A 19,274-nucleotide genomic window follows, 5' to 3' on the forward strand; every position below is an offset into this window, starting at 1 on the left:
ATTTCTTATGCGTCATTGAATAGCATGCACTTAAGTTCCATGTACAACCATTTTCATGTGATTTACAAAGTTTAACAATTTATGGTCAAAATATATTGTTTTGCAATCAAAATGATTTCTGATATTATATTCTTTGACTGTTCGAATACATTATGTTTTTCATCGAAAGTCATGTCAATCTTGAGTGCACCCATTAGTGGTTGTGCACAGTCTTGTTACTAAACAAAATGGTGGTAATGATCAATGTATTGTGATAGGTGGTTGAGGTTCAACTCCACCAGACGCCTAGGTCGATGATCTTACAACGAAAGTGACATTGGTATGACATTGGTACAACAACACCCTCGTCTTCACTCAATCTGCGCAGCAATCTCCGATCGTTGACTAAGCAATCTTTCGAAATAGACCTTCAGAGCAACATGAACAATATCATCACACCTCTGTAAAGTAGGTAGATCGGTGGCACCAGGCTTCAAATCCTGAAGAAAAAATGGATAAAATGAAATTAGAGCTCGCACAAGATTAATAGAAGGTGTGGAAGGAGAAATCAGAATAAAAAATAACCGTACCACGGAAAAGCACCATCAGCGTGTAGATCGAAGGAATCCGATCCATGTGAAACGCCATGGAAAGCAAAAGCGAAGCATTGATTGGTTGGTAGGAGGAAGAAAAATGAAAGGAAAGATTAAAGTTGTGAATAACAAAGGGGAATGACCTGTCTTATATAGACGGGCACAGACGCTGAGTGGGGTGCACATTTAAGAATTAAGATCGTCCCTCTTATTTATTTTTTAAGAAAATAATAACTCTAAATAGGTAAATATTTGAATTTTTATATAAACTATATAGATTATTTTACTTTTTCCAAAAAAAAAGTAAATATTTATCTTTTAATGTATTTAATGAATATTTATGTTTTTATATAAACTATATAGATTATTTGACTTTCAAATAGATAAATTTTAATGTATTTATCTTTTCTTTTTTCAATATGTATTTTATAAAGAAATTATATCTCAACTATTTCTAATTAAAATATGATCTAGGCAAAATCATTGTCTTACCCAAATCTCATCCATTAAAAGTGTGTAAATCTTAATCCTTCGTTCATCTAAGTTATAGTTAATAAAATGGTTTATCCGATCCAGGTTATGAGCTATAGGCAAACAAAAAAATGGATTTAATTCAAGTCTAACATTAAAGCCCAATCCTTTAAAAACCCGATTTTTTAAGGCTTTTAATGGGTTTTATGAGTTTAACCCACGTTAGATCATGATTAAATCAAACTAAACAGATTTCATTTAATTTAGGTTAAAAATACTATATTTAATTTAAGCTAAAACATTTAAACTCAAGTCTTACATTTGCCTGATTTGGGTTGGCTTGATTAATTTTTTCACCTCTAATCTGAGCCCTCTGTATAAATGAAACGTGTGTTTTTCTGTTTCAGATAAACTTCAACATTTCCCTTCATTCATCTTCTATCTACCAACACGATATCGGTGTAGCTATTCGTTGTCGTTTCCCCTTGGGTCGGATTCCGATCTACAGGTCGATGGTGCTCTTCCTAGGATACGGTACAATTGATTTTCAATTATGATTTTTCCTTGCGCAGCTTCGATTGTTCTTTGCGCGTGTTCTACTTTTATTTTAATCAGCCCTTGTTTTATTTCTTCTCAGTATTCGAAGCGCGGTGTCACTGATCTACCTACCGTACAGAGTTGTGATGATCGTGTCTGAGTTGCTTTTAAGGTTTCTTTCAAAAAATCGTTCGATCAATAATCGGAGATTGCAGCGCAGATCTAGAGAAGAAAGCGGAGTCACGTTCTTCGCATTCCAATGTCGGTGGTGCATGTTGTGGTATTGAAACAATGATGTGAGGGCTGGTTTTTAAGGGGGAAACTATTATGTTGTGTGGGTTTTATAAAACAACGAAGGTTCAGGTGAACTTTGTTAACCGACCTTTGGCATGACAGGTGCGCTTGCATGGCAAGTCAAAATAATTAATAAAAAAAACTTTTTTTTTTGGGTTTTCAGGGAGATCCCACGGGAATTCTCGGCTTCTCCCTCTGGTGTGATGTTCTCCTTTTCCTTTTTCTTTATTACCTAACTATTATTCTGCTGCTACTCTTCTTTCCACAGATACATCACAGGACTCACATTTCTCTTCGATCTAATGAGGTATCATCTGTGTCATAAACAAATAAAGGAACTTTTATGTTAAGGTGCTTTTAATTTGGTCAATTCGTAATTTGTTGACAATTGGACACAAAATTAGACTCACAAACACACACTCACTTACACAGCGGAAGATAAAATGAGAGAGCAAGTAAATTCTACACAAACTCATTCACACACAAGGGAGGAAGAGACTTGAATTTCTCAAACTAAAATTGATTTTACTCATACTCCAAATGTTACATGATGGTGGCCTTTTATAGGCAAGCAAATGGTTGTGCAACAAAAAATAATGACAGTGTAATCCAATTAACTACTAGTAGTTTCGACATAATTGAAGTGGTATTGATTCAAATATTTTAGGAATGCTGCTTATTGACAAAGGTTCCTTAATGCTTAGTCATGTTCTTCAATAATTGCGCATTGAAAGAATGTATATTTATCCGAAGTATCTAAACTAACAGCTTGTATGATAGATTCATGGCGGGAACATTGATCCTTCTATTGATTTAATTACAAATATTGATATTTCTGAGGGGTTTTTTTAAAGAGTTATCGCTCCTGCGTCGTGTCCCCTCTTCTTTGACCCATTGAGTTCCTTACTTATTTCACTCATAAAATTTTTGAAATATTACTCAAATGTACCTGCAACTGTGTCTGCATGTGCGTGTGTCACTACCATTCTCTCGGGAGAACAAACCACCTTTTCTTGTTTTTTCCAGCATTCCAATTTCCCACGAATTGTGTAGATTTCTCTGCAGATATCTTCTTGTGAAGCCTCTGCTACTAGAAGTGCAAACAGTAACTGTACCATGTATTGCAGAGATCTTCCTGAGCTTATCTGTACAGGAAATACAAGGTCTCAGGTCTGCAAAAGGCCAAGTCCAAGTGAATGTTTTGTAGGTTCTTATTCATCTTGAGGTAGCTTTCTCATATTTGACTGAATGAAGTTCCTTATTGATATGATAAATTATGCTTCAGCTTGTGAAATAACCATGTATTTTCCGTTGGTTTAGTTTTGTTGTATTATGAAATGGGATTCATTTCATTTAAAAAAATAACAGTTTCTCTTTTGGTTTATCCAACTAACAAAATAACTACATTAATGAAAGCAAGTAATTTGTATATGAGAACTGAATAAAAGGGAAGTTTATATGTTTGAGTGCTTTAGATTTGGTTAATTTGTAATTGAAGTGGTATTAATTTCAATTTTTTGGGAGAGATTGCTTTTATTCTCTTCTCATAATAGTGGTATGAATTGGCAGACTTGCATAATGCTTACTTTGCTTAATTAGTGGAGTTCTTCAACAATTCTGTATAGAAAACATAGGAATTCAGTGGTTTTCAATAACCAGATTTTCAGCCCCGAAAAAGTCATGGACGAAGCTCTGTTCCACACTTGGTCTTGGCTAAAATGCATGGACAAAGACTTTGATATGCATTTCAACCAGTGGTCTTCTAACTTGAAGGAGCAGCTGTCTTAGGGGGGTTATGTCTCTGTTGTTTTTGCTTTGTGTCTATCTTTATGTTGGTTGGGTTAGGCAACTTGCCTTATATATTTGTATCCTATTTCCAGTACACCTAGTACTGACTTATATATAATAATATCTGATTTTTGCTGTGCAAAAAAAAAAAAAAACAGGAATCTAACAGCTTGTATGATAGATTCATAAGGATTGGCTAGTAGAGCCGCCACTTCAAGTTAACACTTGTTCGGTATTTGTCTCAATTGTTTAGTTATTTTTCTTGATCATTAAATGTTGCAACATAATGATGCAGTAGAGATATAAGAGAAGTCCTTGAATAAATATAAATCATAATTCTTCTGGAATAATTTTATATTGGCTTTTGGTTTTATTTTGTTGTATTACTATCACACTATGCTATGGAATGGGAGCCCCGCCCATCAATTTTCATACAATAAAGGTTAATGGAATATAGAGAGAGAGAAAAACGTATTTAGATACTGTAGCACTTTGCTGACTGCAGGGAAAGCATGTGTATAAATAGTTGTTTTTCTACAGTTTTATTACTTACAGGTAATGGCATTTGGTTTTAATTTGTAGTATCACAATGCTTCTATTTATTATGTTACATATGAAAAATATGTAGAGTATCTTCCAAATGGAGTGTTTTTCTAATGTTTTATCCTAAATTTGAATTTGAATCGGGTACAATTGAGGACTGAATTTTTCGTGCATCGATTGTGATCATTAGTGATTGTATTTTTTACGTGCAATGATGCCAATTGTGCAAAGTTACATTATTTTCAGCTGGTGATTCTCGTTAAAGATGATAATGTGTGTAATGTGAGAAAGGTTCAACTTTAATTTTGTACTTTATAGAGAACATGACTGTGATTAAAAGGAAATCTCTTTTATACTTTAAGTGATGTCAAGGGGTTGTTTGATGCACACATGATGATGCTAAGGTTATAACCTAGGTACGGGTCTTTTGACTTTTGGTGTCAAATTTAAATTACTAAGGTCATGTTGGAATTATGTTTATTTTCTCCTGGTAAATATAAGTTTTATGCAATATCCAGGACACAACATAATTTTGTTAATTTATGAGAGGGTTTATAGTTTATACTTAACGTTGTATTTTTATGCTATATCAGAAAAATGGTCAATCTTATCTGTTTCTTATTTTCAAAATATTTTGCTGAGCTGGAGTTCCAAAATCATTCGACCTGGTTGTGGGGAGGGAGTGGAAGGAAAAAAGTTAAAGTTTGTATGCACAAAGAGTAGTCTTAAATTTTTTTTATTTAATTTTTCTTCATAAAATATATATTAATATGTTATCTGTTTGAATGCTTAAATTATTGCTTAAATATGTATTAATGCTTTAATTTTTTATATTTAAATGCTTAATATATATTAATGCTTAAATTATTCATGGCTATGTTATCTGTTTAAATCCTGCATCATAAATTCCTTTGGTTTTCTCTTGAAAGGTCTGTAAGCTCAAAATGGTAGAGCGCTCAAAGCATGTTTCGTTGACCTAATCTACGAAAGTAGTGAATGCTAATTTAATTTCATAGTGAAATACGGTGGCACACTCTTATCAAATATTGCCCGTGTGCTAACGTAAATTAGCTCGGTCTTTAAAAAGTTTGCTTTGAGAGGTTGGTGGTTCGAATCCACCCGGATCTGTAGCTGAATTTATTTGGCTTGGTGTTATTTTACTGTTTACAAGGTTTTTTTTCTTCATATTTCTTAAAATAATTATTTCTAACAATATGTTTTATTGAAATTGTACTTTTCTTGGTGTTTGCGTTTTAGATTATACAATTTGCTTCAGGTTCTAGGAGTTCATGTTTTGAAACTAATTGCCATCACCCAAGTACTCAATTACAAGCCAACATAGCTAATTTTAATTTCCATATCCGAAAGGATCCACCATGTCGTTTGCTGAAAGATCTTCTGTAAAGATTTAGGTAGAATTCACTTTATAAGTGAAGCACGAGTTCCTGATTTTAACATTTGACAAACATAAATTGTTAGTTCAATCATCCAACACAATGTGCACAAAAGGCCAATCAGGGATTCAGGGTAAATAGATGATCTACCTGGTGCTCTATGATGATGTCAAAACCTGTAGAAGTTACCTCTTCTACATCATCGTAGATAGCTCTTGCAATCTTCCCAAGTCATGCATACCAATAAGTAAAAATATCTTCAAATATAAATTGAAAGGAAATCAAATATGTGGGCTTGTGAAGAAAGAAAAGGACCTGTACGGTGTCTGAATCATTGGATGAAGGAAGCTCATTTTGAAATTTCTGATCATCCAGGCCGAATGAACTGTAACATTATGAATATTGTAAGTTGCATACAATTGAAATGCTTCCTCATAATTCTAGACTCTTGTGCTCAGAAATTTGATTTTTCCTTACTGCCTAGTGTCTAGTTTATAGTCCATTATATGTCTATAATGTTGATATTCCGAATTAATATATATCGTCTGGCTTAAATAAAACATTCACCTATCATAGCATAACTTTACCAATAATGAATTTATTTATGCCTCATACCTGCCTATTTGCTTGTTGATCCAATCAAGCAACCGATCAGCTGTGCGTGCACCAACAATCACACGTATATCACTTTTCTCTTGTTTAGGTTCCCAACCACCACCAACAAATTTAGAAGGAGAACCCCAAAAGAGCATAGGATAGTGATCAGCAGAAAACTTATCACAGAGCTTAGTATTTATCTGTGCTACCAAAAAATTGAACAGGAAGTAACCAATCACCAAGGCATGTTTAGTATAAACATTAAACCACACCTAATTAAGTAAGATAAGAAGCACGCACCTTTAATCCACAATCTACCCTTGTAATTAATATTATTCCTGGATGCACTGCATCAGGTTCATTAAATAATCTTGCAACCTTTTCGTAGTGAGGCTGCATTAAAATTTCAGTGAGATAATAGTTATTAGTTTAAATGTTCATTAAAAAAAGCCCAAAAAATAATTATCATTTTTAGCAAACAATATACCTTATAATTCCTGCATGCAGGGCACCTGAGAGAATCAAGGGACACAACGGGAATGAGAATTTCTTTTACCTATATTTCATTCTTTTAAATCTACTTATATGCAGAAAAGAACTTGGAAAACAAATATTCCCAAGGAATGCAAGAGTTCGAGTTCAATTAGAAGGTAAATAAATTCTTTTGAATTTTTGTTCTCACATTAGCATTTTAACTAAGAGAAAATATAAGAAGCCAAAGTGAAATAATATGCTCCTCAAGCATATCGAGGAATTTTTTTATGAGGTTTAACTATAAAAAGAGACAATTTTCCTTTTCATGACTGAAAGCATGCACATTCATTGATTCATGAATCCTTGGATTTAAAAACGGTTGGAAATATTCAGTTGAAGTCATTTTGATAGAATAATGATACACAAAAACTTATATTTTTCATACACCTAATAAACATCTATAGTTTTTTCTCTCTTTTTTTATTTCACATTATAATACTTATAATTTTTCTCTTTTATTACTTTCTCACTAAGTGTCTAATGACATATTAGATGTCTATGAATACTTTTTCATTTTGATATTTAAGTCGTTGATATACAATTAGGATGTTAACAATGTGTGTGTTTGGATTAGTATATTTTATTTAAATAAAAACAAAATACTTAATTTTATCTTCAAAACAATTTATAATTGAAAAGTTATTGAGGGAGGAGTTTATGAAAAGGGAGAAAAATTACTTTCCCTCAAAACCTAATAAAATCCAAACTCGCTAGCTACTGCAAGTTGGTTTAGCTTCTTAAAAAAAACAAATTGTATTCAGTTTTTACTGAAATGGGCTTCCTTAGTTTTAAAATAAGCTCAACATTTTTCTTTTATTCCCATGCCACGCAACCTTTTATCACGTCAATTTCTTTCCTAAACTTAAACATCACGTGAGCTCTTCTCACTCAAAAGAACGCTCACTCCACCGTTCTCCACTGTTCTTATAAGGTAGCAATGCTCTCTTTTTCTCTCTTTTTTTTTTCTTTCTTCTCTTTAATCTTTTTTTTTCTTTCTTCTTAAATCTTATTCTCTTTCTTTTCCTTTTTTTATCCTTTTTTGCTTCCAAATTTTAATTTCTTATGTTCTTTTCATTTTTCTTCTCATTCTCTCTTCTTCCATAAAAAGATTGTTCTTTCTAATTTTTTTTCAAAATTTAGGAGACATCTTTTGAGGACTCGGAAGAAATTAAAGGATATGTCTTACTATCAAACAATAATGATGATTATATTAGGAAAGGGTCGAGAGAGAATGAATAAATGTTTTTATGTTCAATTTCTTTAGTTTTAATATATATATATATATATATATATATATATATATATATATATATATATATATATATTGTGTGTGATATAGCATATTTTTAGCTTTTCGCAATTGACAATACAAGATTAATGGACTACTTTTGATTCATCTATTATAAGTTGAATACAATTTATTCAATTCATCTATTTGTTAGACTTACCTGCAATGCAGGTATCTAAAGTCACCAAAATTCACCACATGTTTCTTGAAAGAGTATGAATATAGTTTAGAAAATAAGAATAAAAAGGGAGAATTTCACAAATAGGAACTCCTGATAATTAAAAAAAACGAATAGTAACTAATTGGGATTATTATCTTAATCAAATTTGAGCTAGAAAATAATGTGCAGTAACCCCTCTATGTATATTTTAATTATTAATAAGAATTCCTTTTTCAGAATTATGCCATAATTTGTTTTAAGGAGAATGAATTGAAAACATGGCTATGCCTATATATTACATGTTGACAAGATTAGGATGCCACGAGGGGAAAGCTTAGATATAGGCCAGAACAAATATTCATAGAAAGATCAAGATGAAAATAAAATTAATTATTCCACTAGACATTAAACGAGAGGGAAGGCAAGATGAGAGAAAACAAGAAAATTATAACTGAAGAGGGAAGGCAACTAGGGTATGAATCAAATCAAGTGTGCGATAGATGGATGAGAAGGAGTGAAGAAAATAACAACATTAAACGAGATCGTTTCTCTTAAAATAAACATTAGCTTATTTTGAAAAAAGAATCGCCTATTTTTTGTCAATTTTCAAAGAGAGCTTTTGGCAAATAAGCTAATATTTCTGAGAAATAATCTTTGAACCGATTTGTGAAGTTTAATTTATTACACTTGATGGTTCATTTTATTTGCTACTAGTTGAGAAGTTAATTCAAATTGACTTAGAAGAGAGTTGAAACAAATCCGCGAATAGAAACACATAAAATACGATACTAGTAACTCAATAGAAATCACTATTACGATATGATATATATGACTAACCAATGGGCATAGAATTGAACAAGGGCGAAAGTAGCGGGTGTATCGTTGAGAACAGCATCGAAGTTCGTTGCGTTCAGATTAACGGCATAATCGGCACGGATCGAATTTGGCGATGCGAAGGAAGAAGGCGAAGTCGCTGACAGTGACAGCATGCACAGAAACAGACTTAAACGTAAATACTCCATCCTAGTCCCTAGACGAGGAACAAAGGATTATGCAGGTTTTGAAGAGAGGCGACAATTTTCAAGACAGACTTAGTAATTCGGTCTTAATTATTTATTTAAAGTTGCAAAATTGTTCCTTAAGTAACACCGATCATTTTTGGATTTTGGGCCACGACTCTAAACATTTCTCTTTTTTTATTTATGACAAAATTTATTTTATTTGATTCACCTACATCAAAATTATAAAACTTAATTAATGTGCAGACAAAAATGGATCATAAATCATATGAAAATTGTATAATAAGTGTGTCTCACAAGCAATCAAAAAAATTATAAAAAAAAACTCAAAATCAAGCAAAAAATTACTAGTGAGACAATTTTTGTGTAATTTTTATTATGTTTATGTACTTTTTATATAAACATTAATTGTGTTCTATAAATTTCATGTCAGCACATCAAATGAGACAAGTTTCATGTCTTCAATCAATTAAAAAAATATTTAAAATTGTGTCCCAAAATAAAAAAAAAAAACGACAAATTTCAAAAAGAATAAACACTACTAAAAAAATATTTTTTTACGACACACCTTTAACGACAGTTCTCAAAAGTCGTCTAAATATATAAGACAATGATAATTTTGTTAATACAAGATTTTTCAATAAAGATGGTTTGACAAAAATCGTCTTGGAAACTGTCATTTCATGATGATTTTGCGAAAATAGTCTTAGAATGACTATCATTTCATGATGGTTTTCCGAAAATCATCTTAAAAGATTATCATTAAAAAGACAATTTTATTAAAACTGTTTTAGAAGTGAGTGTTTTTAACGACAATTTTATCCAATTTGGATCATTCTGTTATGTATTTATCTTATTGCTATTAAATTTTAAAAAGATTACTCGTGAGGAATCTTGTTTCCAGGAGGATTGTTTTATGTTGCCTCCTATTTACAATTTATTGGTATAACATTTTAATTAAATTCTATTTTTATTCTTTAAAATAATTATCATAAAAATTAACAACTTTTAATTATGTGGTAAATAAACATTAAAGAAAAGAAAAATAAAACAACATATGTTTCAAAAAAATCATCTTAAAATATATATATTCTAAGACAATTTTTCCAAAAACAGTCTTAAAAAGACGATTCTCTGAAAAATCATATTAATGTGTTTTTTTTAAAAATTGAGAATTCTAAGATTAGAAATTTCTAAAAAATCATCTATTTTCTAAGATAATTTTTGGGAAAATCATATTAAAATCTTCAATTTTTTTTTATATAAAAACATTCTAAGATGGTTTTTCAAAAAATTGTCTGAAAAAAATTTTCTAAGACGATTTTTGGAAAAACTATCTTAGAATTCTCAATTTTTTTAAAAAAGTATTCTAAGACGATTTCTACGCAAACCGATGTAAAAACCAAGTTTCTAAAATGATTTGAAAACTGTCGTGAAAAATATTAACTTTCCATGATGACAGTTTCAAAAATGGTTGAAAATCATCATGAAAAATGTTAAATAACCGATGAAGAAAGCTTTTTTTGCAATAGTGAAACATGCTATAAAAGAAAATTACTTAAAGGATCATTTTACAATTTTTAATGAATAAGAGACTAAATTACAACCTAAAATAAAGTTGAAGAGTGCTAGCAACATACTCTTTAACATACACACTCTCTTTTTTTGTTAAATGTATTGAAAATTACAAAATTCCAAGTGAAGGAGAGAGGGAAAATCATTAAATAAGATGTGAAACTCATTGAATTTTATAATTTTCAATAAATTTCAATCAATATAGTGTGTTCAAAAAAGTGTGTTAGAGAGTATGACCCTAATATTTATGGATAAAGTTAAGGGGTCATGTGATTTGTCTAAATTTTATTGGCTTTAACTTTTGGTCATGTAATTTTTACTCTTTTATTTTTTAATATTTTTAAAAATATTCTAATAAATGATGAGCACTAGCAATATATAATTTATTATTGGTTAAAAATTATAAAATGAAGAAAGACACAGTAATAAAATTTAAGGAAAAATTACAAAAAAAAATCAATGATATATAGGGGAAGTGTTAAAAAAATTTGAAGAATGTACTATTAGCATTTTTCTATGATGTTCCACCTCATCTTTAAAGTTGTTCTCAAGTCCTAACTTGACTTCTTAAAGTTTAAGTGTCAAAAGCTACCAAATGACACCAAAAAAATGGACAAAACTTAAATACTTGGGTGCTATTAGTGCTATTTTCTTATTAGAATTCGAATTTCAGCTCAACAATCAATGTAATAAAAGGTAAGCCTTAAAGAGTTACAGAAATTTTTTAAGTGAAACTTTATTAGAGAATAAGATTAATAAATACAGTGTTTAAAAATTATATATAATAAATTGTTTTAAATACATTATATACATAATCAGTATGAATTATTATATATATATATATATATATATATATATATATATATATATATAGTTAACAGATATAGTATTCAACTTGGTCGGATAGTAAATTTTATTTGCAATACTAATTATAATGTTTATTAATATATTATATAATTAACTTAAATAATATTTTTAAATGAGAAAAGCACTGATGTAAAAAATTTCCATAATCATCTCGTTACAAATCATCTTATATAATAATTTATTTTACTTTTAAAATAATTCAAACAATTATTTGTGATTAAACGATAATATAAAATTATTTTTTATTGTCATACATTAAACTCTTATTAAATATTATAAATTATTAAATATAATATTTTTAATGTAATAAGAAAAATATACGTATATTAAATGTACGTATGTTTTTAATGTGAATAGTGGTCAAAGGATATGTAAACCAACTGTATGTCTTCTTTAATGTGTTGGAAAACAAAATATTATATGTTTTAAGAAACTTGTTCTTTGCAATGTTTTAATTTATTTTACCTCTTTGGCAAAGTTTTTCCAAAAATTACTTTACTTTGTCAATAGAATTTTTTTAAAAACCGCAATTCGGTCTCCATATTTATGTTTTCCTTGTTTGAGTTTTTAAAAAAATTGTTATCGTTTAGATGTTTTTCTTGACGTGTTTCATACCTCCTTATATGTAGTATATTTTCATCGTATGTCAATTTTAATTCAAGCATTTTTTTTTTATAGAATTCAAGCCTGTTGATCATAGGAAATTTATTAAATACATAAATAACCTTTATCATACAACCGAAGAGAAAATTACATAAGGACGTGTTTTTTTCATTTCCAGTTTTCTTTTTTTAATTACAAAATTATCACCTTGTTTCTAATTTATTTCATGCTTTAAATATTTGCACAGGAAACAAAGAAAACAAAACAATAGCATTCCTTGCACAAATATTTTAAAAGAGGAAACAAAATCAAAACAATGAAACATTTTTACAATTAAAAGAAAAAAGAACATGAAAACATAAGTAAATAATTTCCATATGGTACCAAAAAATTACTTGTCCATAAATAAGTTAGGTAAACTAAATCAATCAATAATAACACATTGTTAATTATATGGTACCAAAAAAAATTTAGTTACTGTAAAATAATAATCACGAAATTGAAATTGCTAATTAATCATTAAACTTTTTTATTCATAACCATAGATGTAAAGTTATTTCCAATTACATCTTTATTAATCAGATCTCAACACATGTTACTCGCCTAACAAAAGCATTTACATACAGCATTTTTTATATCACAATATGGAATATCACATGGTGGAAGACAATGAGACTCACAATCAGTGTTTGTTTGACACTCTTGTTTCGAGCTTGATTTGTTCTCAACACACATGCAAATACCATTGTCACAAATTGCTCTTCCTTTGCAATTAGGTAAAACTAAGTTGCATTCATCACTTTCATGACATTCACCCGGAGTTGTCATTCTTGGTATCCTTGTAAAATCAAGCGCTGCACAGAAAAGATATACAAATTAAATAATACCTGACACATTCCTAGAATTATATATGTTTTTTCATATACTGATCAAATATTAAGATGCATGTTGAAAGAAAATACCATTGCAAACTATTATAGCAGAAAAGATCACTGCAAACGCTATCTTGACTAAAGTCATTTCTATATGTCTTGTTTTGATGAATTGTTTGTCAAGTTTAGACTTAAACAATAGCTTATTGTCTCAATGGATTCAATTAATACATTCTACTACATATTTATAGTACTTCGGTAATTACTTCTTAGTGGGGGAATGTGATATATCATAAATGGGAGTTTTTTTATATTTTTTTTATCTATATCTTTTTATACGTAAGCAAATTAGACTTGAGCAAAAGTGTAAATGTATCTAAATTTTAGTTTCATGTGCTTATCAATTGTTACCATCCCTAATTCTTTAATTAATTGTTTCATTTAATAAAATAAATATAAATATATTATATTTAATGAATTTAATATTTAATTATGTTGAACAATTTGACTATATAAGTTATATATGTTTAATAAAATTATAAATAATACAAAATAGTTCATTTTAAATATTATATAATGTGTGATTGATCAGTTAATTCTACTTCTGTTACAAATTATGATGTTTATTAGCATATTATATATAGTTTAGTGGTAGACCAGTCAATCTTAAATAACATTTAATATAAAAAAATATAAATATATTATATTTAATGAATTTAATGTTAATGTATATTAATATAATTTATGGCATGTTTTATTAGGTTTATAGTTGTTAAGAAATCTTTGATAATCTCTCATTTATGTATATCTCTCGTATCAGGATATCTCTTAAAATCCCTGCCTTCTTTATATAACTCTGTAATCTCTTTTCTTCTTTAAGAGTATATATTTTGTTGTCTATTTAAGAAAGAAAGACCTTAGAAGACATATATGTTTTTTTTTTAAAAAAAAACAAAACAAAAACTCTTATCTTACTGGAAAATATTTTCTAATCTCTTGATATTTTGATATTTAATATTTAATTATGTTGAATAATTTGACTATATAAGTTATATGTGTTTAATAAATAATACAAATAGTTCATTTTAAATATTATATAATGTGGTTGATCAGTCAACTTTATTTCTGGTACTAATTATGATGTTTATTAACATATTATATACTATAATTTAGTGGTTGACCAGTCAATCCTAAATAACATTTAATAAAAAAATATAAATATATTATATTTAATGAATTTAATATTTACTTATGTTGAACAATTTGACTATATGTTTAATAAAAGTACAAATAACACAATTAGTTCATTTTAAATATTAGATAATGTCGTTGATCAGTCAATATTTTGCTTCCCGGTACTAATTATGATGTTTATTAATATATTATAGTATAATTTAGTGGTTGACCAGTCAATTTTAAATAAATGTTATATTTGTTGAAGTCGATCTGATTTGCGACGCCTTCCTCCTGGTCTGTCACTTTGTGCCCCTCGCCGATCTGGTCTTTTATGCCACCGGCACGGCCATTTTCGTTAGCTAAGAGATTCACTCCGCCGAGAGGAAGCCCAACGGTTGGTTTTGAAGTGTCGGTTGTGGATGAAATTTGTTATGAAGTTTGAAATTGATTGTATGTGTTTGGAGGTTTTGATGCTTGTGTGTGAGATCGGAATGCGGATTTCAGGGTGGGTCATCGGCGCCGGCGAGACCTCTGAAAAAGAAGGGAGGAGACCGTGGAGCCAACGAGGAAAGAACAAAACAAACCGAAATGCCGACGCCGGAAATCGCCTCCGGCGGCGGCAAACTGTGTCGAAGGGGTTGCTGGGTGATTGAAGGTGTGAATTTGGAATTTTGTGATTAAATTGGAGGTAGAGGGTAATTGAGTATCGTCTTTGACTTCTCGGGCGCTCTTCCACTTATCGGATCTGGAAAGTGCTGGTTTTCGTTGAATAAATGAAGCATTTTCTGACGGTTCTTACCCCAAAAATTATTTAGTACTTATTAAATGCTTTAGTGAAGTAATTTTTGTGTGTTTTAAAATAATAAAGTTAATACACGTGATCGCTTAATAGTGCAAATAGACCGCAGAAACTGGAAAAAAAAAATAGAGATTAAGATTAATCAAATATTTGTTCAAGGATTAACACTTGAATTTTGAAAAGTTTTTGGAATTAAATACATAATTAATCCTGTTTAAAATTAGCTTTCATCCTTATTTTTTAAAATATTTATTTTAATTCTTTAACTTTTAAATTTGAGTTAATGTTATTCCTCCATCAAGTTAGAGAGAATATCATATTTTCACACTTTATGACTGATATAAACCTCAATAAATGCATATATTTAAAACAATTCATTTTTAAATGAGGGCTTTAATAATTTATTTTATTACATTTTTTAAGTTAAATATAATTTTTGTCTCTCCATAATTTTTAATCCGTAATTTGATCCTATTTTTAAATATATATTTTAGTCCCTCAATTTTTACAAATATATAATTTTAATTTTTTTTATTCGTTATCATGATAGTAGGAATTAATATTTGTCCGAGAACCTTACTATCCAATCTGAGATCTTGTGTTTAAGAAGATTAAGTTTAGAATCACTTAGACGAATAATTTTTTATGAATGATATGACACTTATGTAAATTAATAATATGACACATAAAATAAATGATGATATGAGTAAGCATATTTTACCCAATTTAGATTGATCTTTTCCTCCCCATCCAACCCTCGTAGCTGCCACATGCAATCCATCCCCATTCTCCCTCTCAAGCTTCAAGGTTCAAACCTTTGGCCACCACCATAACCTGACTCTGGCCATAATGACAATGGACAATGTAGGGAGAGGGGGACGCTTTGCCGCACAAAACATTGCAGATCCACAGCAGAGGACACATTGAGTCATTCGTGAGAGAATGTCACCGTCTCCAACGGAACTTCTTACACCAAACCATTGTTTCTCTACATGAAATCTTTATCTAGGGTTCAAGGTGCTATAGCTTTTGTTATAGGAAACTCTCACCTTAGTTTGTCCAAATATTTTTAAAGAAAATAAATTTAGAAAATTAAATTCTTTTTTAATACATAACATTTGATTTTTGTTATTCTTTGATTAACTTTACAAGACATGAAAGAAGACTCTTCTTAAAAGCCACCCAAAGAAAATAATAAAAAATATAAAAGATTTGGCAAAAACAAAATTGTCATTAATATCCCATTGACGCGCAGAAGAGATTTTGAATCTGAATTTTACTAGCTATCACCCAAATACTGAATTACAAACCGACACGCCTTATTTGTATTACACACCCCTTTTTTTCTGTATGGTGTCTAAATCAATTTATTTTTTTGGTGGATTTCGTCTAAATCAACTTAGTTTAATATATTTATCGCAAGAAGTGTTTGAGTACTACCTCCCTATTTAGTCTTTACAGCCGGAAAATTGTGTAGTTAGTGTAAAATAAAAACGGGATTGTTATCAATTGGTTTAGTAATTCTCTGTTTCTCTTACCATAAACTCTTAGTAAAGTATTCCAGAAACATTGTGATGGGATAGTAAAGGCATGTGTGAATTACACACACAACTATTGTCAACACTAACAACAGAATAAGCCACGAACAAGGTTAAACAGTGAAATTAGGTAGCAATTTTAAGTGTGCTTCGTGGGGGGAGAGAAAAGAAAAGAAATGATCACGGGTGGAATAAACTGTCGAATATTTTGGGGACTCCACTAGCAAAGTTAATAACGAGAATAAGCTGCCAGAACACGTTATAGGCAAAGCTAAAGTGCAATTCGCATCATCATCATATATCATCACAAAGAAAGTTGCTAAAGCAAAACAATTTCGTGCTACACATTTATTTTCGTACGCAACTGAACCCATTATTACTTGGTTTCTCTGATTGCAAATTTGATAGCTCCATCAATTAATCAAAGCATTCTAAGGTTCAGATCAATTCAAAATTTTCAAATGCATTCAGCAAATGAAAAAATATTATGCAGATTCGTGTGATATTAGAGGGTCTTTATAATAATCGCCAATATAAACAAAACACAAGAAATACAGTAAGTCAAGAATCCTGTAAATGAAACAGAACATATCTTTCGAAGCAATATTTCATATCCACGAAATGTAAATCAACATAGAATAATAAAAACTAACGACGATATTCAAAGTCAAAACACAGTTTCAAATCCAATTTGTGCAAAGCAACCTCTTCTCCTCTCAGAAGCACGCATCCAACAGACAGCAGCAGCAGAGAGCAGCCAAACTGCAACAATTAAACAAAAAATTAGAACCCGTGCATTGAACAAACTCTCACTAATTTCACACAAGAATCGCAACGATTCCTCGTTTTACCAAAAAAAAAAAAACAGACGAGACTGAAAATTCAAAATCGAGTCTTCTCAATTAAAAATTCAAAGTTTGCATTTATCATAAATTATTTCCTATTTCAAATTAAGAAAGATTTATCAATGCTTATTTTCTCAATGGCAAAGAAACGGAGCCATAAGATTGGTTAAAGAACTTAGAATTAAAAATAAAAATAATTTTATTAGGAGAAAAAAATTATGATATTTCTACGTTCTACTATAATTTACACGATGAATATTTTCGTTCCTCTTGGCACATCATACTTAAGAAACCCGCAAGTGGCGGGGCCCGGCGAAAAAAAAAGATGACATCCACTTCGAGTATCGTGCGCGCGTGTCGCGTCAGATGACAGCAGTGAAACAACGCAACTACAGCTAATCAATGATCAGCCGCGGGCGGGCGCACCATAGATGATGGTGCACCCGTAATCGCAACCGCAATCAATCGAGTGAATCCCGATCTGAGTTGCCACGAACACCTTCACTCAGAAATATGCAGAGAGAGAGAGAGAGAGAGAGACTTACCATCCTTCTAAGCAACCTGGGCCAGATGAATTCTGGTGTTGTTGCGGCGGAGGCTGAGCGTACTGAGGAGGCGCGTAGGGTGGAGGGTACCCCTGTGCTGGATACGCCTGCGGAGGGTATCCTCCTTGCGGCGGGTACCCTGGCGGAGGGTACGCGTCCTTTCCGTAAGAATCCGGCGGTGGGTAACCTAGTCGTCATCATAATCAGAAATCTGTGAGACAAAAATTCAAGAAAATCCAACGTGTAACAGTGTAAACCTAATCTAATCTCAACAAAAAAAAACGGTGAGAGAATAAATTAAGAATGGAACCTTGGGGAGGAGGAACACCGACGGGTGGTTGCTGCTGATTGTAGTAACTCATCGTTGAAGGGTGAGAGGGTATTGTGCGAAAATATAGAGAGGAAGGTATTTATTGGAATTGGGATAGTGGGTGGGTTTTTCTTTCCACCTTGAAGGTTATAACCGAGGAAAGCTATTTCCTATGCTCTGTTTGTTTCTTTCCATTTTTTCCCTCACTATTATAATGTGTTATTTGCTTGTTGGCAACTGGGAACAAACGTGTCATCGTCACACGTCACACTCGGAAAGATAATTTGTTGCCTTGTGTAACTTCCTCGCCTTCGATTCCTTTTCTCGTCTTTCTTTCCTTCGTTTAGGTAATTGAAATCCAGTATATTCCGTGTCAAATGCGCGTATGCGCCACCCAATTCTAAATTTACTGTAACGTGGAAGTAAGATTTGTAAATTTTTTAAATTCAACATTTATTTAATTCTCAAGTTTTTGTGACATATTATTATGTATTTAATAATATAATTTTATTATTTTTGTTTTGATATATAATATTTACTTTTGTTTTACACCATCATTAAATTTAATTTGTACGAATGAATGATTTGTTTTTTTATCTTATATTACTTTTTAGTTCATTTACTTGTTTTTTTAAGAAATAATAATATTGTATAATAGTATAACTATATAGTCTACTTGTATTGTTATTTGTATTTTTCAAGGTATTCATGCCAATGTATGGGTCACTTACTAGTTTTAAAATAAAATAATTATATCTCATAACTGTCATTTTTATTTTTTATTTTTTTTACCTTTTTCTTATTTAATTTTTCTCACTCAAATTAAGATGATTTAATTATTTGTTTGATTTTATTAATCTATAATTTCAATATTTTATTCTCTATACTTAAAACTATTACTATTTATTTTACGGTAGTTTATGTATATTAATGTAATTATTTTTTAA

The 19,274-nt window shown here is 30.3% G+C and overlaps 2 protein-coding genes and 2 long non-coding RNA genes across 6 annotated transcripts; 1 reads left to right on the forward strand and 3 right to left on the reverse strand.

Moving 5' to 3' along the window:
- The first annotated feature begins 1,376 nt into the window (after window positions 1-1,376).
- On the forward strand, window positions 1,377-4,019 carry LOC114401734. 3 transcript variants are annotated; one of them, XR_003664340.1, is made up of 3 exons: window positions 1,377-1,577; window positions 1,681-3,099; window positions 3,444-4,019. It is a non-coding gene; the product is annotated as an uncharacterized LOC114401734 (long non-coding RNA). The 3 variants fall into 3 exon arrangements; XR_003664339.1 differs by having other exon boundaries at window positions 1,380-1,577; window positions 1,681-1,943; window positions 2,038-4,019; XR_003664338.1 differs by having other exon boundaries at window positions 1,681-3,931.
- A 1,386-nt stretch (window positions 4,020-5,405) lies between these two features.
- Window positions 5,406-9,274, reverse strand: LOC114401733 (sulfhydryl oxidase 2-like). Its single transcript, XM_028364317.1, has 7 exons — window positions 9,016-9,274; window positions 6,684-6,708; window positions 6,497-6,589; window positions 6,215-6,396; window positions 5,915-5,984; window positions 5,750-5,821; window positions 5,406-5,650 (listed from the first exon to the last, which is right to left on the reverse strand). The coding sequence occupies exons 1-7, from the start codon at window positions 9,198-9,200 to the stop codon at window positions 5,630-5,632; spliced, it is 648 nt and encodes a 215-aa protein (XP_028220118.1). The 5' UTR covers window positions 9,201-9,274; the 3' UTR covers window positions 5,406-5,629.
- A 3,473-nt stretch (window positions 9,275-12,747) lies between these two features.
- Window positions 12,748-13,347, reverse strand: LOC114401570. The gene is made up of 2 exons (XR_003664301.1): window positions 13,205-13,347; window positions 12,748-13,096 (listed from the first exon to the last, which is right to left on the reverse strand). It is a non-coding gene; the product is annotated as an uncharacterized LOC114401570 (long non-coding RNA).
- A 3,778-nt stretch (window positions 13,348-17,125) lies between these two features.
- On the reverse strand, window positions 17,126-18,633 carry LOC114401210 (cysteine-rich and transmembrane domain-containing protein WIH2-like). The gene is made up of 3 exons (XM_028363673.1): window positions 18,328-18,633; window positions 18,018-18,204; window positions 17,126-17,389 (listed from the first exon to the last, which is right to left on the reverse strand). The coding sequence occupies exons 1-3, from the start codon at window positions 18,377-18,379 to the stop codon at window positions 17,344-17,346; spliced, it is 285 nt and encodes a 94-aa protein (XP_028219474.1). The 5' UTR covers window positions 18,380-18,633; the 3' UTR covers window positions 17,126-17,343.
- Window positions 18,634-19,274: the final 641 nt, after the last annotated feature.

The sequence above is a fragment of the Glycine soja genome, chromosome 20 (genome assembly GCF_004193775.1).
Source record: "Glycine soja cultivar W05 chromosome 20, ASM419377v2, whole genome shotgun sequence".
In the NCBI taxonomy this organism is placed as follows: Eukaryota; Viridiplantae; Streptophyta; class Magnoliopsida; order Fabales; family Fabaceae; genus Glycine; species Glycine soja.